Below are 26,873 nucleotides of genomic sequence, written 5' to 3'. Positions count from 1 at the left end.
TCAATGGTTCTTATCTTTGAGTCAATTGTTGTGATGAATTATATTTATTGATTTACGTATGTTGAACCAACCTTGCATCCCTGGGATGACCCCACTTGATCATGGTGCTGCATGTGGCATTTTTGTGAAGCTTTCCAGTGTTTTCTCAGTCTTATATGTACAAAATTACATCTCATCTAAATTTCAATATTTTCATTCATATTAATTTTCTTTATAATTTTCTTTCTTACTCTTGAGCTTGGTGTTTCTTTTACTTATCTTTGTGGTTCCCTCTTTGATAAGTTGCCAGTTTTTATCCTTTGACCACTTTTTCTGGAGTTTTATCTTTTTCGGTTCACCTTCAGGAGTTCCTTTATGTTGTAGATATTGATTTCATGTCAGTTTCACACAGTGGAAATATTTTTTTCCGGTTCTGTTTGCAGTCTCTTAACTTAGTCCATGCTGTCCTTCCTGGGACATAAATTTGGATATAATCAAATTCATTAATTTTTGCTTTACATTATGTGGTTTTTAAGTTTTGTTTAAAAAGTCTTCCTTTCTAGGAAATAAAACTGTTTTCTATTTTCTGTGAACTTCATCAGTTGTATCTAGGTCTTTAACATCTTCACTGCCCCCACCCATTGAGAATTCAGTAGGAATCTAGATTTGCTGCTTCATATCGACAGCTGGTTTTCTAATTACTGTACTCGAAACAATCCATCCTTTTCTCATTAATTTAAAGTGTCACCATTATACTCTGTCAACTCTAAATGTGTATATGGCTGTGTCTATGTAAATTTGTATCTGTTTCTGAACTCTCTGGTCTGTTCCATTGGTTTATTTGTCTGATCTTATACCAACACTTCACTATTTGTACTAAAATGCTCTTAGTATTACCAACTTATTGCTCTTAATGTTGCATTATGTCTTGGTATTGGGAATAGTGTATATTATACAAAACTCTCAAGGAGCAAAATATTTTAAAAATCTAATTAACTTGATGTATTTGATACATTAAAGAAAAACCCTAGGGAACAAATGTGTCAAAAGTGTGAACTATTTGTGATTTTTTTTTTAAATAATGCTTTGTTTTACGTGAGCCCATAGAACCAAATGAGTCTGCCTTACTTATAAGGAATAAATGATGTTATAATTTTTTGGCTTTTGCATTATTTTATGAAAGCAAATAAAATTATTTTATAATTCAATTACAAATATGAAAAAAGCCATAGTAAGGATCTAAGACATATTCTATTTTGTGCTTCATATCTCTGTTAATGCATGAATTCTGTAAGATCATGAACTGTTTCAAGTATTATCAGATTATATCCGAAAATCGCATATTAAAGTGCCTCTTAATAACAATGTATTAAATTTGTTTTTTTCAAATCCTTTAGGTACTGGAACTCTAGATGAGGTCAGTTTTTATTAATTTTCTGCTATATTGTACTGTTATCATTAGAATATTTAATATTGTTATTTGCTTATAAGCAAAATGAAAATTTTTATGAGCAGTGATTTTTTTCTACTTATAATCTTCATTCAAAATGCTTGAGACATTAAAGACCAATCAGTACATGGACTCATGGTAGTGTTGTGGTGCTGAACATAAACATGTCTATCTACATATCTCAATGATACAGCAAGATAAAAAATGAAATCCTTTTGTGCTTGCTTTCCTAATCTCTCAAGATTAAAAGAAAATTAAGTAAGCCAAACTTACTTATGTTTAAATTGCATAAATTTGCAAAATCTTGTTTAACAAAATATTTGATCAATGAAATATGCTCATGTTACCTTTTTGAAGAATTGAAATTAATCATTATCTATGTTTTTCTTGACAGGAACAAGAAAGTGAAGGAGAAACATATGAAGACATGTATGAACTATATTTTCTACCATAATAGTTTTCTTCTAAGATGAATATGTTTTGTAAGAGGGAGTGTGGGTATATACCAACACCAGGGGGACAAGTTCATTTTGTTCAAATGATTGGCATGTAATGATAATTTCCATACAAAGAACTTAAATTTCCTTATTTCTCTAAGGATTCTATAGAGGACTCTATTAACAAGTGATTGTGTGAAAGGCTATAGACCTGCAGACTACGAGAAAGACCACAGGCAGGGAATCAGACATAGGAATCTGTATTTCTTGATTTCTGTGTGTCCTTGAGCAAATGAATTAATATATGTATTATGCCTTCTTCATCTGGGCACTGGTGGCCGGTGAGAAGCAGTTAGCACAGTACCCACATGCCAAAGTTTCATCTTGCTGGAAAGATGTTAAAAATGGCTCCAAAATGAATTTCTAGGGTAAAAGTAAACATGAATGTATTTTTAATCATATGTTGAGCCCAGCTATCTTAATTTTCTTTACCTAGTTCTTATTCAACCAATTTTGTCTGAAGTTTCTGAATCGAGGGGTACATGTGCACCTGTGAATGCATGCTCATGAAAGACAGAGGAAGATTAATAATTTTGTTTCTCCAACATGCAGCAAAGACAGGGTCTTTCTAATCAGTTTCTTTACTTGCTGTCACAAGTTGTAATGGGAAGCAGAGCCCCTAGAAGATAGTCCCAGCTGTATGCCTCCTACTGATTTTAAAAACAATTTTGCACATCCAGGATTTTGACCTTCATCTACACTTCAGAGAGCATTTTCTCTTTTGTGGAGAAACCTCTCTAGGTAGTGAGCCCTGACCCATTGACACCTGCTGATGGACAAACAACCTAAAATTTGTGTTCACAGAGAAACATCCAGAGAGAGAGACAAGAAACGGGAAAAGGAGGAAAAGAAGAGATTAGAACTAGAGAGAAAGGAACAGAAAGAGAAAGAAAAGAAAGAACAAGAATTAAAGAAGAAATTTAAAGTAAGAACTTGATTGCTGATGGGCGAAAGAGTAACATCCTTTTGTCAATTTCACATGGCTGGGACATCATTCTTGAAAACTTACATAGTAGGAGAATTACTTAATCACTGTTTTGAAAAAGTATCTTCATGACAGTACTTTTTTGGTCTCATACATTATCTTACCCATGCACTAAATAATGTAATATGATGAAATACAATAAAATCCAATTTGGGGGTTTGTAATCAGTGGGTCCTTAGGAGATCTTACGTTGATTAAGTAAATGAATATTTCATTACTAACTCAACTTGGCTTTCCCCATTATACATTTCCTATTAGCCTATTTAGGCCAAAAGTATAGGATCACACACATAGATGTTCTGGTGGCATTGTATGTAATTGTGCAAAGGACACAAATGCCTCCTGATTGAAGCAAACTATCTCAGAATGACATTTTTTTCAGCTGTTCTAGTTGCTGGTATCTGGACTTGATTTACTTCTTTTTTCCCTGAGTACAGGAGATTGAGTCCAGGGGTGTTCTGCCATTAAGTTATAACCACAGCTCCATTGCCATGCTGACCTCAAACTTACAATTCACCTGCAGCAGCCTCCTGAGTACCTGGAATTACAGGTGCACACCACCACACCCAGCTCTGACTGAGATTTTTGCCTTTATTTTAAGCCAGTGTACGTGCAGACATCTGATACCTGCTGTTTCTCATCCCTGTTGGTCTATCTCAATTTCTGATCTCTGTCTTCTCTGATCTCTGATATTTGTGTGACTTCTATTACAACCATCACAAAACACTACTCTCACAAGCTGTCCTTTCTTGACTATGCCATCTTTGTTAACATAGCCCATCTGATCTGGGTCTGGCATCTCAAGTATATTTAGGGCAATTATCTGAATTTAAAAAATTATTTTCATAAATTCATATCAGGTTTGCTTTAAATATTTACTCTTCTGAAGCATTTAATATATGATTGGAATTAAAACAACTTGATTTGCATAGAATTTCCTAGTAGATTTATTCATTAAATTATAGATTCAACTGCATGATGCAGAAAACACAACATAGAGTCAACAGATGTGGATTCAAAAATCACCTGCACATATGAACTATATGACCTTGGGCTTACTACTTCTCTAAGACTCAGATTTTTTTCTTTTAATTTTTATTCTGTGAACCAAGAATAAATAGTACTTTTACAGAAAGTTTGTTGTAGAATTAACTAAACAGTCACAAAAGTCACTGAATCTATTATATGCTCTTATTAAATTTTTGAAAAGCTGACTTACAATAAGTAAGTTCTGAGTGCAGTTTGAATATAAAAATGTTTTACTCAGAATGCATGGCTACCAGTGTTTATATTTTTCAAGTAAAGAAAATTAACTTCTTGAGAGAAAGAAATTATATGATTTTTTTTTCATTTTTGTAGTACTGGGGATTTAACCCAGGCAAGCATTCCACCTCTGAGCTCTATCCTCAGACTATTATTTTAATTTTATTTTGAGAGAGAGTCTAGATAAGATGCTGAGGCTGGCCTTGAATTTGCAATCCTCCTGCCTCAGCTTCCCAGGTAGTTAGGATTATAGGCATGTACCGCCAAACCCAGCTGTATGTTACACTTTTTATGAACATATTATTCATTGTTTTCAAGGAATTATGTGAGGTCTTTTGCTTCTTTTGGAAAAATAAATTTTACATTATTCACTTATTTATTCAAAGAATATTTTTGAGTAAGAAAAATAGAGTGCCATGCTGCTATGAATTCAAAAAGTTTGTCAAGACTGACTTTAGGAGATATATTTCTTCCAAAAGATATTAATAGATGCTTAGTTTAAAAAAAAAAAGTTAGATAAGTCTGAGAACTGAGCCTGTCTAATATCATGGTATACTATAATTTAAGGTTTTAAAATTTCTTAGTGATATGTAATTAATACCATGGCATTGTAAAATTCAATAAAATAATGTATAGCATCTTCAAAATTCACAATGCATATTTACATATCAAAAGATCCAAGAAACCTATTTAAGATTAGGAAATTAGGAGTTTAGAATTGATGATCTAAATTAGATTATTCCCAGGGCTGGAGATGTAGCTCCATGGTAGAGCACTGGCTTAGCATGCACAAGGCCCTGAGTCCAGTCAATTTCTTGGATCTATTGAACCAAATCAATTTTTTGGATTATGAATAAAGAAAGAGAGAGAAGGAAGGAAGGGATAAGTAGAGGGAGGGAGGAAAAGAAAAAGAGAAACAATAATTACACAATGCAAAGAAGAAAAACACTTCACCAAAAAACCACCAGCATATCCCATAAAAAAAACACAAAGCTCTCAGCATGGAGTTGTATTTAAATGATATTCCATTATGAGGAGTTGCCTTTGCAAGCCTCCTGCAGTTCCTATGGACTACAGATCCCTGCCACTCTCTCCTGGCCCCCAGGCACTGGTTCACCTGTTCTTTGCTGGTCTTGTGAGGCCTCTGTGAGTTTTCCCTAATGCCCCCTATCAGAACATTCACCAGGAATGACATTTACCCTTCATTTCTGTTAAAGTGTTGATATAGGCAGGTTAGCAAGTTGTGGGCTTATCTATCTTTCCAAACTGCATTCTTTAAGTTTTTCTGATAGCAAGGAAACCTGTTTTTTGTTTGTTTGTTTGTTTGTTTGTTTGGTTTGGTAGCTAACGGGTCCTATTCAAGTCATTCATCTAGCAAAAGCTTGCTGTGATGTCAAAGGAGGAAAGAATGAACTGAGTTTCAAGCAAGGAGAAGAGATTGAAATAATCCGTATCACAGACAACCCTGAAGGAAAATGGTTGGGCCGAACAGCAAGGGGGTCATGTGAGTGTACATTTCCCTATGGCTTTGAAGGGTTTTTTGTTTTTGTTTTTATTTTTTCGTCAGTCAATATTAAATGTTCATATTCTTCCAGAACTACTACCATCAAGTTAGGAGTTACTGGGACAAAGGTGGGAAAATCTAAAATGGCAAGAATGGACCCATATTCACATCATTTATATTCTTACTGGGAACCAATGTAAAGCTGTATATTATTCTAGGGAGGTCAGAGGTCATTAGTTTCTTCATTCATGTGATAATTGGGGGAAATGTTTCATGTGGCTCATTTTTGAATCTTTAAAATATACTCTAGACTTACCCCAAAACACAATAGGATAAACCTTTGACAGAATACAGTAAAATGTATCCACCTGGGAAGTGTATGATTCAGAATTGAAAGCAGGTAAATAAAGGGAAATTTTAAAGAACAAATGTGCAACAGATATTTTATTCACAATTTTAAGTGGTAGTTGCCTAAACCTAAGTCTTTTCCTTTTTGGTAGATGGCTATATTAAAACAACTGCTGTAGAAATTGACTATGATTCCTTGAGACGGAAGAAATCCTCTCTCAGTGCTCTATCATCAAAGCCTGTGGAAGATGACCAAGAAGTATATGATGACGTTGCAGAGCAGGATACTAGCACCAGGTATGTGCCAGCACACACTGTAAGACAGACGGGATTGTCTCCTTGTTGGAGATTATGTTTCAAAACCCTAGAATCTTACCTTCTGTATTTCCTAATGTTCTCTATCACTAAATCGCCACTTGTACCAACCCAATGTCCGTGTAAGGTCACTGAAAACTAAATAGTCTTCTGTTCTACTTTTTGGTTTTATGTATCAAATGCTACTTAAAATATAGTGGGCCACTTGCCAGAGCATGTCAAATGTGTTGTCATTGCAAAACATTGTTTTGTAGTATTCATTAGTGTCTTATCTTAGTTATGTTCCTAAAGCAAATAGGATTTGGTAAAACATAAAGAAAAAAAAAAGTTAGCCCTTTTTTTACTCTGAAATCTAAGACTAAATACATTATTATTTGAAAATATAACAGTAAAAATGTTTTTTTTTAATTTTTTAGTTGTAGTTGCACACAATACCTTTATTTTATTTATTTATTTTTATGTGGTGCTAAGGATCAAACCCAGGGCCTTACATGTGCTAGGCGAGCACTCTACCGCTGAGCCACAACCCCAGCCCCAGGAAAAATGGTTTTTATGACAACAGTTTTTTATTTGTTTGTTGGTACTAGGGATTGAACTCAGGGGTGCCTAAATACTGAGCCAAATCCCCAACCTATATATAATATATATATAAAATTTAGAAACAGGATCTCACTGGGTTGCTGAGGGTCTCAATAAGATGTTGAAGCTGGCTTTGAACTCGCAATACTCCTGCTTCAGCCTCCCAAGCCACTGGGATTACAGGTGTGATCCAGCTTGCCTCGCCCAACAATTTACTCTTTAAATGTCAAATTTCAGTTCCCTATGATCCCTGAACATCAACTAAGGATAAATTTTTTTTATATACAGTTGACTGAACCCAGGGGTGTTTAACCACTGAGCCATATCATTGACCCTCTTTTTGTATTATTTAAAGACAGGGTCTCACTGAGTTGCTTAGAGTCTTGATAAACTGCTGAGGCTGGCCTTGAACTCAAGATCCTCCTGCCTCAGCCTCCTGAGCTGCTGGGATTATAGGTGTGTGCCACGGTGCCTGGCCTCTAAGGGTACAATTTTCTAATGGCCATATCCTCCACTCAGTTAGGGTGATCTCCCCTCCAATAATAATAGGAATGCCTTCTTAGAATAAGACACTGTTTCTGGAAGAAGTAGAAGAAGAGATCGGCTCTCTTTTCCCTCATTCCTCTGTATTAATCAGCTTTGCATTGCTATAATTAAATACCTGAGGCAATTAACTTATGAAGGGGAAAGTTTTATTTAATCACAGTTCTGGATGTTCCAGTCCAAAATCAAGCAGTCCCATTACTTTGGGCCTCTGGTAAAGATGCCAGATAGTAATGACAGGGAGCATATGTCAGAGAAAACTGCTCACATTACAAAGCAGGAAGTAGGGGGTGAAGGAGAAAGAACTGAGGTGCATAATTCCCTTCAGGGCCTGCCCACAGGACCTATGAAACCTCCATCAGGCCTCAACTCTTACAAGTCCATAGCACTCCCCGTACCCACATTCTAGGGACCAAATCTTTGACACATGGGCCTTTGGAGAAGGAAAACTATCCAAATTCAAACCAGGAACCCTTTCTTCCCTTCTTGCCTTCCTCAGTCTTCAATTTCCTTCTCTCTACATCCTTCCTCTTCCTTCTGTCCTGGCTCTGATCTTTCTTTGTCCTTTCTTCTGTACTTTTTTATTCCTTTTCTTCTTTCATTTCTTTTTTCCTCCAATGTCTTCTGTTTCCTTTAAAAGACAGAATGCCCTCAAGTTGAAGGGAAAGTAGTAGGAAAATTTCCAGCCTAAATAAGAGTCCTCATTTTTCTATGCCCACCTTATGAAATCAATAAATCTCAATTAATGTCTCAAAAAAAACACAATTTTTACCTGAGTAAAACTGTGTATGCATGGTTCATGACTCAAATTGAAAAGGAGAAACTTTTAAAAGTATCAATAAATGGTAAAAGCACCAAGTTAGTGACATACTTATAAAGCATATATGAAGAATTAAATTTCCTTCTTATGACCTTTTACTTTATGTAATCATTCACTCTCATGATGTTGCTTTGAGGTAGTTTTGTCTTTCTAAATTATAGCTCCTAGGCCTTCTCACCATTTTATAACCATAAATTACACAAAATACACATGCAAAGCATGCACTATAGTCTGCAGATCATATACTGACCTTCATAACAAGAAGCACATTGACCTTGTTTGGGCATCAGATGAAGTTCCCAATGGTTAACATTCTTCAATTTACAGAATTTTTTGGACATAAATATGTCAAATATTTATCAATTAATATGCAGTATTTTTTATCTTATTTGCTTTTCTAAAAAAAATGCATTTCTTTGGGGGGCTTTAAAGAACCCCATTTGCAATAAGTACATATTTTCACTGGTATGCAAACTCAAGAAAAAAAATAAATCAATAGAAAAGGAATAATGTTCCTAAAAGCATAATTTAACCATAATAGGAAAACATATCCCAAAACTATTCCTACTTTTTTATCCAGTTCATACATATCTTCATTCTAAACAACATGCTCTAGTTAGTAAACATGGAGCAGAAAAGTGTTCTATTTAATAAAAGGATAGGTTGGTGTACAGTTTTAATGTTTGATCTCTTAATTATAACACCACAATGTTTACTAACAGTTACCCCTCCCCGTGCATATTTAATAAGAAAATTGAAAAAGAAACTCTTTCTATACATGGGTTATTTTTGAAACTACAGCTGCTGCTAGCAGAGTTCTCATAACAGAACAGGCTTTGTCCTTAGCAGAAAAGGGGAAGATGCTGAGTGTAGCCGGCAGCTTGCTGGAGCAAGAATAAGGAGAGAAGTCACCATCACCATGAGGCACTTCGCCCTCCTCCCAGGTCTGCCATCTCCCTATACCCTCTACCTGCTGCTTCCTGATTTCCTTAGGGTGAGAAGATGGCTGTGTACTTCAGACTCTGAGAGCAGGCACAAGACTTGAAAGCACAGACTCTGACAGCTGTCCTTCCCTCTTTCTTCTCAACTAAAGCGGTTTCTGTAATGACTGTGAAGGAAAGACAATTGGGAATGAACGTAGCACTCTTCTATCACACAGCAAATCTTTTTCCTTCCATGAATTTCTCTCTTCCCCTCTCTTCTTCTCTCACTCCCTCGCCTTCACCTGTCAAGTGTTTTATATTTTAAACAGGTCATTTTAGGAAGTTGAAGAATTGCCCTAGAGGGAAATAAGTAGGTGGCAGCTTTTCCCCTTGCTTATGACAACCCCACTCTTAGAAATTGAGTATGAGAATCTCTGAGATGAAGCATACCAGAATGCAAACTAATTCTAACTGCTGGCTTCACGCTCTGAGGAAAGTGTCAGAGAAAATAGATGTGAAAATGGTTCAAGAGCAAGTAGAGTGTATACTTTAACTTCTTTACATAGTCAGTTTCTTATGTATATAGTACAATGATTATAGCATGTTTTCCTATGAAGTTCCATTAGCAACAGTACGTTTTACTTCTAATTAACCAAAGATCTGCATCAGATCAATTTCCTCAATTGACTGTTAACATTCAGAAATCAGGTATGGGGGGAGGGGTAAAGGAGGTAGGAAAGATGGTAGAATTACATCAATGGTATAATTCTACTTCGTGTACAACCAGAGAAGTGGAAATTCTGCTCCATTTATGTACAATGACTCGAAGAGCTTTCTACTGTCATGTATAACTGATTAGAATTATTTAAAAATTTTTTAAAAAAAGAAATCAGATATGAGTATATAATTTTCCTGTATGGTTGTGAGACCAAACTGATATCCCTTGCTGGCCAAAAGTCAAAGGTCAAAAGTGAGGGGTATAGGGAGCACAACTAGGTGTAGAAGTGGGTTTGGTTAAGTCACTTAAATCCTCAGAGCCTCAGTTTCTTTCTTGCAAAATAGGGCATTGATTGAACAGATGACTTCTGAGTTTTTTTCCAGTTCTCACAGTCTACATTTTCCTTGCTTTCAAATAACTCATACCAGAGTGGGAGATATAGGCAAGAAAACATATCATTATAAGCACTAAAATAGATAAAGTATAGAATGTTAGGAGTGAATAATTTAATAAATAGAGATAATCTGGATTTAGAGAGTCATGGGCCATGCCATAAAAATTCCCCATGAAGGTTTCAGTGTTTTAAATCTTCTTTCTTTAAATAAAGATGTTTAATGTTATTTGGCTAAAAGTAAAATGCTGTGATTCTAAGATATTGAAAGATCATTGAATTTAGCTCAATGATAATAACTCTGTATGACTTCTAGAATAGTACTTTCAGGGTATTTTTTTAGTCAATCTGTGGAATTATGCAATAATGTATAATTTGAAAATTGCCTCATAGAAAAATGTTGAAAGCAAACAGAGGGGATAAGGATATAGCTCAGTTGGTAGAGTGCTTGCCTCACTTGCACAAGGCCCTGGGTTTAATCTTCAGCACCACCAAAAAAAAAAAAAACAGAATCATTGAATTGAATATAATGTGTAGTATTGTAACTCACTTGATTTTTGTTTTTTGTTTGTCTTGCTAGGTTGTCTTATTATGAAGCTGTTATCACAAGAAACATTTTTTTTTTTTGCTCTTCACATCACATCTTGGTGACTTTTAAATGGAATGTTATTTATCTTTTGTATAACTGCTCAATGTATATTATTTATTACAATATATTATTTGCTTCCTGAGAGCTAAATAACTCATGTATTAATTTCATATTTCTGTTTTTTTTCACATAACCACAGTCATAGTGGAAGTGGAGGTAAGACACACAATTTTTGTCAATGTTTACAAGTTTCTTTACAACATTTTTAGTATGTTAATAAAAACTATTTAGTTTGCCAATATAGAAGAAGATCTTAATGTAGAGAAAGAACACTGGCCTGAGAGTTAATGATCTGGATGCTAGTCATGGTCACCGAGTGATTCTGAACAACTCACTTTTTTCTTTCAAATTTGTTGTGAATTCCAGCGTGACACCACTTTTAGTGTATCCAAGGTGGTGTTGGTTTGTGTCAACTATCCAAGCAGTTACTAAAAGCAAGCCACTTTATGTGTAAAAATATGCTTGCTTAGAGAACAGCTTATATGGTTGTATGACTGTGGCTCTTAAAAGACCCCTGAATTTCTTAGTAACAAAATAGAGCTCAAGTTTTCATACAAAAAGTTAAATTTCAAGTTCATTGTACCTTTTCTTGTACCTAGAACATATTTGGTGAAACTTTATTAAGTAAATGTTTATAAAGTATCAAAATTCTTAAAGAGTATACTATAATAGATGAGTCAAGAAAGAGCTTAAATTTAACATGCAAACATTAAAATATCATCTTTCTTTTCCTCCTGTTTTGTAACCCATCAACATTTACAGGTTCACCTTTCAATCTGTTGGATTCTCTTCACTTACATCCTGATCCATATTATTTTCTGAATGTCTGCTCACTATTAACTAAATGTTTTTCTCATTGACTTGATTCTCTGCCATGAATACCTCCCGTACTCAGTTTTTCTTTTTCTCATGTTTATTCTTCCACATCACTTTCATCTCAAGTTCAGAGCACCTAATTTTATCTCTCCTTCTTCATTATCATTTCTGCCCCCCAAATTTTTATGAAATGATAAACAAAAAAAATGAAGTTACCTACTATCTATATAGAGTGGGAAATTAAGGAGGTTCTTTAGTTAGTTGTTTTGTCTTTTTAAGTGGTTTGTATGGAAAAGAAATAAGTTCTCCAGTCAAATAAGAAAAATTTATTATCAAAATATGATTGATCTGTATGTGATCATATTATAAAATTAACGGATTTCCTCCCTAATCCAAATGAAGGGTTCCCACCACCACCACTAGATGATGACATTTATGATGGAATAGAAGAGGAAGATTCTAATGATGGGTAAGAATAATCAGTGGGTTGCCTTTTTGCAAAATATTATATACATATGGAAATTTAGTTTTAATTTCCAATTAAGATAAAAAGCAGAAAGCAGTGTTCTGTATTTCATTCCCCAAAATGATTTGAAGGTTTAATCAAAAAGAATTGTAATTGAATCACACTTCTAATAAAGATGGTAGATTGTTTGGAACAATCTCAACAATGATGGCAAAAGAAATAAAACAGGTACAAATTATAAGTGTTGTAGATTTTTTTACACTTTTTCCAATTGTTTATTTATTAAATTGATCATTTATTTTTACAATGCTATCTGAAGTGTTTATCAATTACATGGCTATATTTGTATAAGAACATAATTGTAAACAACCCAAGTAAATTTAGATTATTTGCTACCAATGGCAGAACCAATATTGATTAGTTAATAATTTAGCTTGTGTAATAAACATCTTAATATTTGTGATAATTTATGGGAATAATAATATTTTAGTTTAATAATAATTTTTCTCTTGCCATTTTTAAATAGCATATTAAAGTTTAAGATCAATTAATTTCTTAATTTTAATTATATATAAAGCTAAATCAATGTTTTAAACTTAATTCTGACTTAACTTTATATTTTAAGAGTCAAGATATATCACTAAATAGAAAATATGATCCACCTAATAGAAACAATATTCAAACACAAGATCTATAGGCTTAATAGCACCACCTCATTGATTACTGGTTTACTTGCTACCTGACAGTGTAATTATAACACATCTAGATATCCACACAATGTTTTCATGGTCTGCTGGTTATCTCATTCTAATTAATGCCTGCATGCTCCAAAGCTCCACACCACAGGTGGAAGAGAAGAGTAGCACGTGGTCCTGGGGGATTTTGAAGATGATAAAGGGAAAAAATGACAAAAAGAAAAGTATACGAGAGAAACGTAAAGTCTCTGAGTCAGACAATGATGAAGGTTCATCGTAAGAGTCCACCAACTGAACTCAGTGCACAATAACTACACTAATTTTAATTGAATTAAATGCTACTAATATTCTATAACTAATAATCAAATCCTGATAGGCTTAAACCATCTTGATGTTATTGGCCATTAATTATCTTAGACTCACATATGGTGTCATGCTTAAACTCACATATTAATTACGTAAGAGAAGCGCAAGTATTGAAAAATCATCATTTAATTCAAAGACAATTTACTTTTTTCGCAAACACACACAACACACAGCACACAAACCCTCACATGCTCACACACACATGAATATACCATTTAGTGGGGCTTTTTTTTTAAGTTATAACTTTCCATCTAAAAGCTTGTAATTCCAATTCCAGCACTGCAAATAGTAAAATATGTTGTATTTTATATAGACAAATCTTCAAATTTTCATTTCTCTGTTAAAAATGAATTTGCTAAAATTAAAGGGCACAATTTAGAATTTCTTTTCATTAAATATAATATTTAAAGTCTTTGTAATTCTGTTCCACAACAGCAATATATTAGTTCTATTTGAATTATATTCCTCCTATACTAAAATTATCTAAATATCTCAAGTTTGCCTAAATGAAGCCTAAGGCATCCATTTTCTTTTTCCATCCAAAAATAACCCTTTAGTATAAATCCTTACATATGAATTTGAAGGTTCATGTTCCCTGGCACAAGAAAATCTGTTTTATATGTACCTAATGTAGTCACCACATTTCACTAGAGGTAAAGTTGTTAATTCCATATAGAATTACCAATTTTAAACCTTTTATGAAACACCAAAAGACCTCAGTCAATAAACAGTGTTCTTGAAATTTTAAGAAAACATTAGAATAAATCTTTGAATTGCATTACTCATATGTAATTTTTACTTAGAAATAAAATAACCAACCAATTTTTTTCTGCTTCCATTCACCCAATTCTGATTTTGGATTATTTTAATTAATGATACCTCACAGTCTCATAAGTCATTTCTATCCTATGCACTATTCTTTCAAAGATTTGTGTTTGTGTTTATGTGTATTTGGAATCCACAGTTCAGGAAGAAATAAAAACAAAGCTGTTTTTCTGTTGCAACTAAACATAACCTAATTCTGATTTCAGATCACTTCTATTAATAAGCTCTCACTCTTTAGTTTGAGTGGATGTTCCTCTCTTATTCACTATTCTCCTGCTCTGAGGGAATATTATATGCATTTGGGGAAATATGGTCATATTCCCATGACCTTTGTTGATTTTTTACTCTGCATTTTTCTTCGTTAATTCTATTCAACAGTTTTGGACTAGTGATATGTATGTCATAAATGACTCCAAAATATGAAGTCCATTTAATTTATTCTGATGCAATAATATGTACAAACCTCAGAACAATTTGAAAATGTTGTTCAATGACTGTGGGCATTTATATATTTTATGTCAATTGACTGTCTTGATTTTTTACTCTTCTTGGCCAACACTGGGGTGCAAAACAAAGTCTTGTTAAATTCCAAATTGATGCACAGATACTAGAACTCTGGAACAATGGAGGATAAGAAAGGAATGATGGTCAACAGATTAATTAACCTTTTTAAACCTCTGGGCTATTGCCTGTTCACACTTCTTTCATATAAAGAAATCATTTTTTCTAGGTTCATATTATACTGATTAAATTTGTGTTCTTATTTTCTTTCCAGTTTCCCTTCTCCTCCTAAGCAATTGGGTAAGTAACAAAAACTAATTATATATTTTATATCTTTATTTCTTGCACATGGGGTAGTGGGAAACATTGGATGCAGTTACAGTATCTGCATTAAAGTCCTGACTTTGAATATAATAAATTATGTGACCTCATGCAAGCAACTTCACCTTGGGTGGCCACGGCTGCTCAACAATAAAATGAGAAAATGACAAAGTTCAGCCGCTTTAAAAGAAATCTTCCAGAAAACACTGTGGAGTTGGGGATAAGTAGAAGAGATGAACATCAATGTCCTCCCTGTCTCTCTGCCCCATTTCAGTCCACACTTGATATATAGGATTCTCGCATATAAAAGCATGCCCGTTTATATGCCACTGAGGCCCTTTTGAATCTAATTTCTTTGAATTTTTATACATAATTTATATTATATTTGGAAAATTTAAAGTTAAACCATTTTTTCTTTGTGCAGTTTTAGTCAAGTTTATCTTTTGATCTGCTGAGACAGTTCTTTCAAAGTTTTAAATTTACCTTGAACAAAATAAATCTAGATCAGCAAGTAGAACGGAAGTATTTAGAGGACAGACAGGCATAGACATAGAATGATACATATTATTGAAGTGCTTCAAACCCTGCAGAATATGGATTTCAATTTCCATTTCCTATTGCTGGTGGCCAATAATGGTGATTTCTTTCTCAGCAGTTTGTTACTCCTGTCATTCATTCCACTACTGGATATTTAGATAATTACAGTCACTGCACCATGAGTTTGGTTTTTTGTTGTTGTTGTTGTTATTCAGATAATGGTAGCTATAATCATAGAATCATGATCATTGTTTTTTCTTTATTTATTCTTTTTTTTGAGGAAAATTTAATGCATACAACTTAGAAGATAAGAACCTCCCCATTTTGAGTAGCAAACAATGCTTGTAAGAGAAAAGTACTCAGACTCCAGGAAATCGTCTGGCTTTTATTCTTGAAGCAATCTTTATATTAAAGACATCAATGAATACTCCTATCAAAATTTAAGTGAATAGTGTTTTAGTCTTTGATCTTCTGTCTTTTGTTAGACGTGGGAGAAGAAGTATATGATGATGTGGATGCTTCAGATTTCCCTGCTCCACCAGCAGAAGTGAGGTAATAAAAATACTTTTCTTATAATGAAGGATTGAGAATGAGATTGTTCTAGAAAATTCAACTGGAATAAAATCCTGATGGGATGTGTATCTACTATGTGCCATCTCGTGGCTAAGCTCTTGCCAAAGTTGTGTTTCCTTCTGCTCTCAGCTCTAACTCTCTGCAAGGTCTCTGAGCCAATTGTCCCCATCCTCCTCCTTCTCCCCAGTTACCTTCTGCCGCCCCTTTTCCTTCTCCATACCCTGATTCTGCGGTTCTGCTAACTGTCTCCTGATTAACCTCACTGACTTGGTAACTCACTGATGTATGCATTCATGTGCTCTTCACTGGGAAATATATTTGAGATTCTTACCATAAACCATTTCAATAATTCATCTCTCCTTATTTTTACTCTTATCCCAAAATGAAATTTGCCTTTAATATACTCCTTACCTTATATCTCAGCCCTCACCCTTCTGTTCAAGCCACTTCTATCCTCCATCTGAGAGCTTCCTTTATGAAGGAGAAAAAAAAGAGAGAAATGTTTTTTTTTAAAGGATTTTAAGGAATATCTCTTCCCCCCCCCCCACAAAAGCAGAGTCTCAAAAGTTCCATTTAAAATAAGAGGAAAAAAAAAAGTCAACGGTGAATAGAGACCTTCTCCAGCTTAACTGAGGTTTCAATTTAATTTTACAAAAAAAATTGTTTGAGCCAGGCGCAGTGGTACACACCTGTCATCCCAGCAACTTCGGGGAAGCTGAGGCAGGAGGATCACGAGTTCAAAACCAGCCTCAGCAAAAGCAAGGTGCTAAGCAACTCAGTGAGACCCTGTCTCTAAATAAAATACAAAATAAAATAGGGCTGGGGATGTGGCTCAGTGGTCAAGTGCCCCTGAGTTCAATTCCCAGTACCCTGCCCCTCCAAAATTGTTTGAAAATCTGTTAATACAAAAGGAGCAAAAGGAGCACCTTTTGAAAATTATTTTGGGATAGAACATTACATGGTAGGATACTTCCAGATTTTCAACCAAATATGTGAGATGATCTGATAATACTGTGTATAAAAACAAGAATGCCCTGTTATACTAAAAGAAGGACAAATAAAAAGTTGGTGGCGCTGGGGTGGTGGCTCAGTGGTAGAGCACTTGTCTAGCATGTGTGAGGCCCTGGGTTCCATTCTCAGCACCACATACAAATAAATAAATTAATAAAAATAGAGGTTCATCCACAACCAAATATATATATATATATTTGGTATACTTGGTTAATCAAAGAACAGAAGTGACATAAATGGGTCCAAGAAGTACTATTTTCTGAGCTGTCCTTAAGAATACATGAAAAATCTCTTAAGTCTTTTTTTTTATGAACATTGTTGAACTAATTTTACTGAACTAGAGCAGCATCAACATCAAAGAATCTGAAGGCAAAATATACTGTCAGTCATATGTGAAGATCAAGTTCCAGAGGCAAAACAAACAAGATGAAACAAAAATCATTCTCTTTCTTTCAGTTCTCCATGAAAGGAAAACCTAACTTTCAGTAACACATTCAGGTTTTAATATTTCTCACCATGGGGAAGTTCTTTCTATGTGTGATAGATTTTAATGCATTTTTCTGTTGTGCATTACTACAGAAGTGCCACCACATTCCAAAAACCAGCTCTCCAGGAACCCAGAATCACATACTGGTACTTTTCTTAGAGCAAAACAAACTCCAGCTGATTAAACATTATCTGATACGGACTGTTTTCCTACCCTTTGCTTATTTTCAGAATTTAAAACACTTTTAAATTTTTTAAACATGTTAGTCTATTTTTAAATAAATTATTTTCAAAGTTAGCTTGTGGGGCATTTTTGCATTCAGGTAGATTCTATGGCCCCAGAGAGCTAATCTGGACCAGTGGCTCCACCAGTGCCTAGTCTCCCAAGAGGCAGTGCACATACAGGTCAGATGCAGAACCAGAGAAAAGGTATGTGCTTCTTCTTTCACAGTGAATAAACTAAATGCTAAGCATCAAAAATTTAGAATCAAACATTTTAAATAAATCACTTACCAATAATCTTTATCTTAGATCATCTAAATAAAAATTAATATCAGTATTTAAACCATTTCACTAGTCACTAATATGTAAAACATTTTAGCCCTTTCCCTATCATCTATATTTAACCAGCAAATAGGTTTCAACCTAGATTACAAGTTAGCGTCACTTGGGGAGCTTTTAAAATATGTGCATTAGTATATAGACCCCATTCAGGTTAATTTAATTAGAATTTAAGATTAATTTAAGCAAATATAAATTAAATTAGAATTTCTAGGAACTGGGCAAAGGCATTATTATGTTTTTAAAGCTTCCCAGATCATCCTGTGTGTGGCTGGTCTGGAAGAGCCCTGTCTTAGGCTTATTCACCTCTATCGTGGTAATTGGCTTTAGTCCAGTTGGTATTAAAGAGCTATAGTGACTATCAGTGCTCAGGCCTTAGAGTTCTTTTTATTTTTAATATCAAATCCATCAATTGATCAAAACACTTAGAATCTGTCTTTCTTTTATACAAACACACATTCAAATAGACAATTTAGTAAAGTGGTTAAGTTAAAGACAGAATATTAGCCATCTTATTTAATATAGTATACAAAGTCTTCATTTTACCTAAGCATTTTTCATTAACCAACATTTCCTGCCTCCCACTTGGGCGCCATTTTGTTTTGTTTTGTTTTTCTTTTTATTTATTGTTTGTGATACTGGATAACAAACCAGGGGCCTCATGAATACTAGGCAAGCATTCTACCACTGAACAATATCCTGTGCTATATATCCCTCTTTCTCCATTTTGAGTATATACAAAAATATAAACATACAGATAAACTTTATAAACCATAAAAATGAGTTTTTTAAAAAGCATCTCTTTTTTTAAGCTGTTTCTGTGACATTAGCCAAGTCAATTAATTACCTAGGAAGGATTAAATTTGCACTTCTCTAATTGCTAGAGATGTTGAACATTTTTTATATATATTTGTTTACCACTCATATTTCTTCTTTTTAAATTTTTTTCAGTTGCAGATGGACACAATATCTTTATTTATTTATTTATATGCGGTGCTGAGGATCGAACCTAGTGCCTCACACGTGTGAGGCAGGCACTCTACCACTGAGCTACAGCTCCAGCCCTCACACTTCTTCTTTTGAGAGGAGTCTGTTCAGTTCCTTTGCCCATTTTTTAATTGGGTTATTTGGATTTTGGGTGTTAAGCATTTTTTTGTGTGTATCCTGGAAATTAATGTCTTATCTGAGGTGCAGGTGGCAAAGAATTTCTCCCATTCTGTAGGTTCTTTCTTTGTGCTCTTTATTGTTTTCTTTGCTGTGAAGATTTTTAGTTTGATGCCATCCCATTTATTGATTTTTAATTTTATTTCTTGTATTTTAGGGGTCTTGTATTTTCTGAGCCAATATGTTGAAGTGTTGGGCCTATATTTTCTTCTAGGATATGCAGGATTCCTGTTCTAATTCCTAGGTCTTCGATCCACTTAGAGTTGATCTTTGTTCAGAATGAGAGATAGAGGTTAACTTTCATTCTACATATAAATTTCTAGTTTTCCCAGCACCATTTGTTGAAGAAGCTATCTTTTCTATAGTGTGTATTTTGGCCACCTTTGTCTACTATGGGGTAACTGTGTTTATGCAACTATCAAGAATATAAGTAACAACAAATGTTGATGAAGATGGGGGTGAAAGGGAACACGAATAAATTGTTGGTGGGACTGCAAATTGATGTTACACCTCTGGAAAGAAGTGCATAGATTCCTGAAAAAACTAGAAATGGGACCACCATTCAGCCCAGTTATCCCATTCCTCAGCATATATCCAAAAGGATTTAAAATCAGTATACTACAGTGACGCAGCCACATCAATGTCTATAGCAGCTCAATTCACAATAGCTAAGCTATGGAGCCAAGCTAGGTGCCCTTCAACTGATAAATGGATAAAGAAAATGTGGTATATATACACAATGGAATATTACTCAGCCATAAAGAAGAATGACTTTATGACATTGCCAGTAAATGGATGGATCTGGAGACTATCATGCTAAGTGAAATAAGCCAGTCTTAAAAAAACATAAGTCAAATGTTTTTGAGAATATGAGGAAGCTAAACCACAATAAAAAGGTGGTTAGGGGAAGAATAGAAGTTTAGAAGATTAGACAAAGGAGAACAAAAGGAAGGGAGGAAGAATAGGAATATAAAAGACAGTAAAATAAATCTAACATATTTTTTTATGAAAATACCTAAGTAAATCCCACCAGTAAGCCCAACCACAATAATAAGGTCCTAATTAGAATAAGATATATTTCATGCTTGTATAATTTTATCAAAATGTATTCTACTATCATGTGTAACTAAGAAGAACAAATTCAAAAAATAAAATCAAATATAGGGGATTCAAATACAGGTTGAGTCACATGAAACCACAATACAACCATGTCTCAGGCATTACTCAGTGTTTTCTATGGTTTCATATAATAGAGAACCTCTCACTTCCATTCTGCCTTGTAATCTGTGTTCTCTGGAACACAGTAAGAGATGGTACTGAGTTTCCAAGAAATGATTAATTAAAAGCAGTATCAAACAAGATTTTAATGTTATAAATTAAATCTCTATTGTAGTCTATTATTTTTATATTCTTTAATCAAAATTTTGTTTTATGTCTGTTGCCACCCCAGTCAAGGAATCAATATTGGAAAGCCCAAGACAGAAGAAAAAGACCTGAAGAAGCTAAAAAAGCAGGGAAAAGAAGAAAAAGACCTCAGAAAAAAATTTAAAGTACGTCATTTTTAATAGTATACAAAATTCAAAGTACTAATGAAAAAATAAACACCAAAATACACACTTGAATAGTGTGGTTTCAGTATTACAGTTATCTATCATTACTCCTTTATTTTCTACAAAATTAATTTTGAATTTAAATTTATTCCTATAATACATGAAGCAAGTTGTCCTATGAGAACAGTATATGTGCTTATATATGTTAAATTTCTTTGTCCTTTGAACCTTGATAAAAAGGTTATCTAAAAATACTTCTTATAAGAAATTGATGAGGTTATGAGTGACTTCCCCCAGCAAAGTTATCATTAATGTTCTTTATATTGTCTTTTGAAAACACTGAACTATTAAGTAAATACTTTCTTAATACATTTGTCAGTAAATAAATTGCTGTAACAGTACACATCAACCAATAACTCAAATGTGTTTATTTTCCAGTATGATGGTGAAATTAGAGTTTTATATTCGACTAAAGTTTCACCCTCCTTAACCTCTAAAAAATGGGGGACCAGAGATCTGCAGATAAAACCTGGCGAATCTCTTGACGTTATACAAAACACAGATGATACAAAAGTTCTCTGCAGGAATGAAGAAGGAAAATGTAAGTCATTGCTTATGCTGTACATATATAGCATTCCAGAATTTAGCAGCCAAACAAGCATTAGTGATCACCTAATATTTACTAACTTGTTTTGCTCTATGCTTTTGTCAGTTGTAGAAAATATCAAGAAATTGGAGAGTTTCCTGTCCTAAAATAAATGTATTTTATTTCAATCTTTTCATTTACCTCTTAGCATATCTATATCTATACCTATATCTATCTATCTATATCTATATATATCCTGATGCCAAATTAGTACTTCTCTAAATATGCCTAGGGACCATGCATCAGAAAAACCTAGTGTGCATATTAAAACGGCAGTTGCCTGGACCCTTGACTTGCCAAATCATAAGCTCTGGAAATCCGATGGAATCTGGGATCATAACTTCTTCCCTTGCTTATTCATGTGTACATTAAAGTGAGACCCACTGTGCTAATGGAATGAGTTGGCTCTTGCTCTGACCCAGTTTTGAAATTTTATAGCATATTTCACATCTAGAATTTATAGTTTTTCTGTCTTGCAAATTCACTTGTTTTCATTTTCTATTTGGATGCACTTAATGCAATATACTGTTCCAAATAGAAGACAGTCCCTGTCCTCTTTGATTTTGTCACTACTAAATTGATATATGGAAATATTTTTGTCAAAATTGTTGATGGAAGCTTATTTTAAATCCATGGAGGAGTAATTCAAAAGTACATTTTCTATATTTGAAATTGGATAACCAGCATGGCTGCCCCATGTTAGCTCAGTCTGTCTGCATGGAAACATGAACTCCCGGTTTAATTTTAATAGGGGGAAAGTGACTCGGGGACAGGAACAGAAATGGATCTCAAGAACAAAACAGTGACTCAAGTGTGTTGGAAGAGGATTAAAGTTACCATGGAGGAAATGTGGTTAACTTTTCAAAGGAAATATGGAATATGGGTACAAAAGATAAAGGGCAAGATCCTGTAATCTTTAGATTTGAAGTTCACTGGAGACAATGTGGAAACAAAGCCACTGGAGACCAAAATATCTATTCAGACTGGACATTTGTGGGAATCAACCCTAAGAAATAGCCTTAAATGCAGGGGACAATATACCTCTATGCAGTAAGATGTAATAAAAATACTTAAAAAATTCAAAATTTCAAAATAATTGTTATATAGAATATACCAAATTGAATATTTAAAATGATGATTTTGATAATAATGATGTGATGAATATCTCATGACATAATATGATAAGAAGCCCACTTAATGTGAGTTAGGATTTATAATCATGTTTTAAAAATCACACAAATACAAAGAAACTAAACTAAAAGAAATCATATCAATATGTTAATAGTGGTCAATTAGGATGATGAGTCTAAAAGATATGTTATATTTCTTCTACTTTCCAAATTATTTCACAATAGAATTGTCCTTGTATATGTCATGTGGAACTCTTTCCATGGCACAAGCTTGACACATCTTGCCTTTGATACGGTGAAAGAAATTCTTGCCATGACATTCTAAAAACTCCTGTCCTGAGCAACACATCCCATCTGAAGCCATGCTTGTCCAGCTGAAAAATATATTCCCACTATTTGGATTTGTTGAAAATGTAGATTCAAATTCAGTAGGTTTGAAGTGAGGTCTAGCATTCTGCATTTTAAGAAGCAAATGATTAATGATGATGGTCTACACTGAGTTAAAAGGATATAGTTGACTTCATCAGCAGACATATGAATAGAACTCTGTAGGAATAAATACAGTATCAGTAATAGAAATGCAGAGAAAAGACTCCTGTTTTTCTAGGAACCAGGGGACTGTAAGAATGAGCCATTTAAAGACAATTTTACGGTTTACTATCATTTCGTATTTGAACATCAATAGTCTAAGTACTGTTATGAATACTGAAGGGGTTCTTGTCCTCTCACAATTTACCATCTTTTAAAACTGAGTGAAACTCAAGAGGCTGAGGCAGGAGGATTGCAAGTTCCAGGCCAGGTTCACTGCTTAGCAAGACCCTCAACAACTTAGTGAAACTTTGTCTCAAAATAAAAAGGGCTGAGGATGTGACTCAATGCTAAAGTGCCCCTGGGGTAAGTTCCCAGTGGCAAAACAACAACAACCAAAAGCAAAAACAAACACAACAGGAACAAAAACCTGACAGTGTAAGCATGCAAACATGTCATAAACTTCTGGTAGATTATAGTCAACAATTTCATGTAACTCTCATCTTTTTTTTTTCTTTTCTTGATAGAGTACCAATGTGCAATTTCTAAGCTCATTGAATAACTACCTCTTAGGTATTTGGGGTGGGAGCATCTATCATCTGGCACATGTACACTTGTTTTTTTTTGTTTGTTTGTTTTTTAGGAGGTACTGGGGATTGAGTTCAGGGCACTTGACCAATGAGCCACATCCCCAGCCCCATTTTGTATTTTTATTTAGAGACAGGGTCTCCTTCAGTTGCTTAGTGCCTCGCTTTTTACTGAGGCTGGCTTTGAATTCGAGATCCTCTTGCCTCAGCCTCTTGAGCCACTGAGATTACAGGTGTGCACCAACTGTTGGTTTTTTTTATGTAAATAATTTCTTTGAGCTGAATTTTGTCTTCCTTTGACTTCCCGGTTTCTGTGGTGACTCTGGGAAACACCAGTCAGCAAAAGTGAAGCCGGAAAAAGGAAGGCAGCCCCTAAACCTTGTAATCAGAAAAATTATCACTTGATAATGAGAACTTAATGCTGCTGGGGATTTCTGAGCATCAGTGTATCTCACCCAGTGGGAAACAAATTGGGGTATGTATGTACCAGTCAGTTGAAGCTTATTCTTGCCAAGTAGGGAGTCATTTGGGGTATTGAGCAATCTAACAAAGAGTTCTAGAAGCCAGAAAAAAACTCCTTGGTAAAAAATCGTTTCTAGTACAATGTCCTGTTGAAATTTGGACAATAGCTACTCAAAGTGCAAATAGTTGAGGGTGAAGAAGGAGTGACAGAAGTAGTTACTACTACCTTTCAGATGAAGTGTTATTCCAAAATTTAATTATCGCATCTGCTTAATTTCATTTTTATTTTTTCAAACACCCTGCTTTCCCCTAATTTTCATAAACCTTCTGTTAATTCCTTCCTTGGACTGGATCCTTGATCATTCTTAATTTTATTCAATTTCTTTTGTTCTTTTTTGCAGTATTGGGGATGAAACCCAGGGCCTCATGCATAGGAGTCAAGCAGTCTCCCAATGAGTTTCATTCTCAGCCAATTTTGCTTATTTTTAATCCATTCTTCACACACTTCTACAGGACTTAGAATGATTGGTGTATAGATTTAACCATCCCTCACCTACATAATTGCAATAGTCTTTCAAATGATATGTTCATCTTTACCCTTACTCAATCTTCTTACCACACTGCTAACCAAATATTATTTTTCAAAACACAAACTTCAGACTAGCATATAAAACCCTTTATGATCTAGCCTCACCCTGAATGCTATTTCCCATCTATAATTGACACTCGACAAATATCCACTACATTCTTGTCATTCCCTGAATAAATTATGCTGGTTCATCCCACTATGAAATTTTATTTGATTTGGAATGCCCATAATTGTCTATTAAAAATAACTCCGTTGTCATCTAAAATTAGAAGCACCTCCCACCCTACTCCCAGACACATTTAATATCTCCCCATCGCAATTAATATCTCCCAACTCCACCCTGAGACTACTTTTGCTACTGTAATTGTCATTATTGTTTTACCAGTCTAAGACTTTGAATCTAAGAGTAGCTTCAATGGCATATTCTTGACATTGCTTGCTAACCCTTGGCGCAGCGCCCTTCACCTTGAGTGGAACATGCTAGATTGAATGTAACAATTGGGGAATTGGGTAACCAGATGAAAGTCTGGCATGTGAACACTCACAAGAAGAAATCTACTGAATAGTTTAACTGGTTAGCAGACAGGAGTTCTCTGTCTTACCTCAGTAGCATGGTTAGTTTATTGAAGTTCACCGAGGAGCCTCCACATCTTTCTGTTCCTTGTTCTTCATATCTTCTGATAAGTAGCAAAGGTATCTGCAATCCAGCACCACAGGACACTTTTCCTAACCCTTCATTCTTCTGTAGTGCATTGAAACAAAGAAAGCAACCTAAGGTTAGTAGCAATAGAAATCACAGATTAAAGTATGAACAATCCCTTACCATTTAAAATGGAAAACGAGACACTTTTATAGACATTATTACATTTGATCAAGTTTCACCCACTGACTTGAAGAAGTGTGAACTGTGTAGGTGTTGGGATCTTAAATATATATATTTCTGGCACATTCCCAAATGTTTAAAATTTCTAGCTAATGCATGTGCTTATTCTAGTACTCAATGTCTCATAAGCTCTAAGTTTTCCCACCTCCTGTCACTAGAGAAAAATTCTCTACAGAAAGTATGAAATGAGACAGGAACTGAGTTATCTGTGGCCACAATGTTCTTCATTTCAAATAAAGAGAGATTTTAAAGGTGCTTAAGACCTTCACAAATCCTACCAACCTATCATTTAAGTAAATTGGTTTTTGCTGCTGCTGTTGCACAACCATTGCAACTGAAGTGATTCTGCAATCTGTATATGGGGTAAAAATGGGAGCTCATATCCCACTTGAATCAAAGTGTGAAATATGATATATCAAGAACTATGTAATGTTTTGAACAACCTACAATAAAAATTAATTTAAAAAAAAAAGTAAATTGGTTTTTTCCATTTTAAGACAACACATGCTCACTGAGGAAAATTTTTAAAATCATTAAAAAAAAAGTTACTCTGACATTCTCAGAACCAGCTACTCTGTAGGCTGAGGCAGAAGGACCACTTGAGCCCAAGGTTCAAGCCAACCTGGAAAAGATGGCAAAAACATGTCTCAAAATAAATAAACAAAATGATTTTTTTAGAAGCCAGTCTAATATAAGCCCCAGAAACTAAAAATAGAGATAGAAAAGAAAGGGAGAATATTCTTATAAAATCAATAGAATTTCATTTTGACATTATACATCACATTTTTTTTTTGTTGTTGTTCTTTGGGTCCCCCCCCCCTTTTTTTCCTTCCTATCATGGGCATTTTCCCTTGAAGTTGGACATTGTCTCACTTGTCTGGGTAAATTTGTTAAAATGATTTTATTGTTTTTAAACAGCCTTTAAGACCAAATTGAGTAAATTTAATTTTATTTCTGAACATATAGCAAATGAAATAATGAGGAAGCAATGCATTGTCATGTTTATTAAGTAAGAAAGTGAAAATATTAGAATAAAGATCATTTCTGTTTTTCCCAAGACCATTTTCTATTTCCTTGGTAACTTTCTATTCACAATATCCTTCTAAGAGGTGAGTCACCGATCCTGAGAGATATCTGCACCAGAGCAAGCAAACATTTGGGGTGGAAATTAACTGGCACATGGTGGGGGATGGGTGTTTCTTTCCTAACTAG

General features: G+C 34.3%; 1 protein-coding gene across 2 annotated transcripts in view; it reads left to right on the top strand.

The window, feature by feature from the left end:
* Fyb1 (FYN binding protein 1) overlaps window positions 1-26,873 on the top strand; it is a 111,264-nt gene that overhangs the window by 74,936 nt on the left and 9,455 nt on the right. The window contains exons 5-16 of one of the 2 annotated variants that reach the window (XM_076856201.2): window positions 1,377-1,396; window positions 1,824-1,858; window positions 2,731-2,851; window positions 5,519-5,678; window positions 6,179-6,323; window positions 11,104-11,120; window positions 12,183-12,249; window positions 13,080-13,217; window positions 14,908-14,933; window positions 15,977-16,043; window positions 20,737-20,836; window positions 21,275-21,437. In XM_076856201.2, the coding sequence (XP_076712316.2) occupies window positions 1,377-1,396; window positions 1,824-1,858; window positions 2,731-2,851; window positions 5,519-5,678; window positions 6,179-6,323; window positions 11,104-11,120; window positions 12,183-12,249; window positions 13,080-13,217; window positions 14,908-14,933; window positions 15,977-16,043; window positions 20,737-20,836; window positions 21,275-21,437 (1,059 nt within the window). The remainder of the gene's footprint in view (window positions 1-1,376; window positions 1,397-1,823; window positions 1,859-2,730; window positions 2,852-5,518; window positions 5,679-6,178; window positions 6,324-11,103; window positions 11,121-12,182; window positions 12,250-13,079; window positions 13,218-14,907; window positions 14,934-15,976; window positions 16,044-20,736; window positions 20,837-21,274; window positions 21,438-26,873) is intronic. The other variant, XM_076856203.2, reaches the window with a different exon arrangement.

The sequence above is a fragment of the Callospermophilus lateralis genome, chromosome 5 (assembly GCF_048772815.1).
Source record: "Callospermophilus lateralis isolate mCalLat2 chromosome 5, mCalLat2.hap1, whole genome shotgun sequence".
Lineage (NCBI taxonomy): Eukaryota > Metazoa > Chordata > Mammalia > Rodentia > Sciuridae > Callospermophilus > Callospermophilus lateralis.
This window is presented reverse-complemented; position numbering and strand designations above follow the sequence as displayed.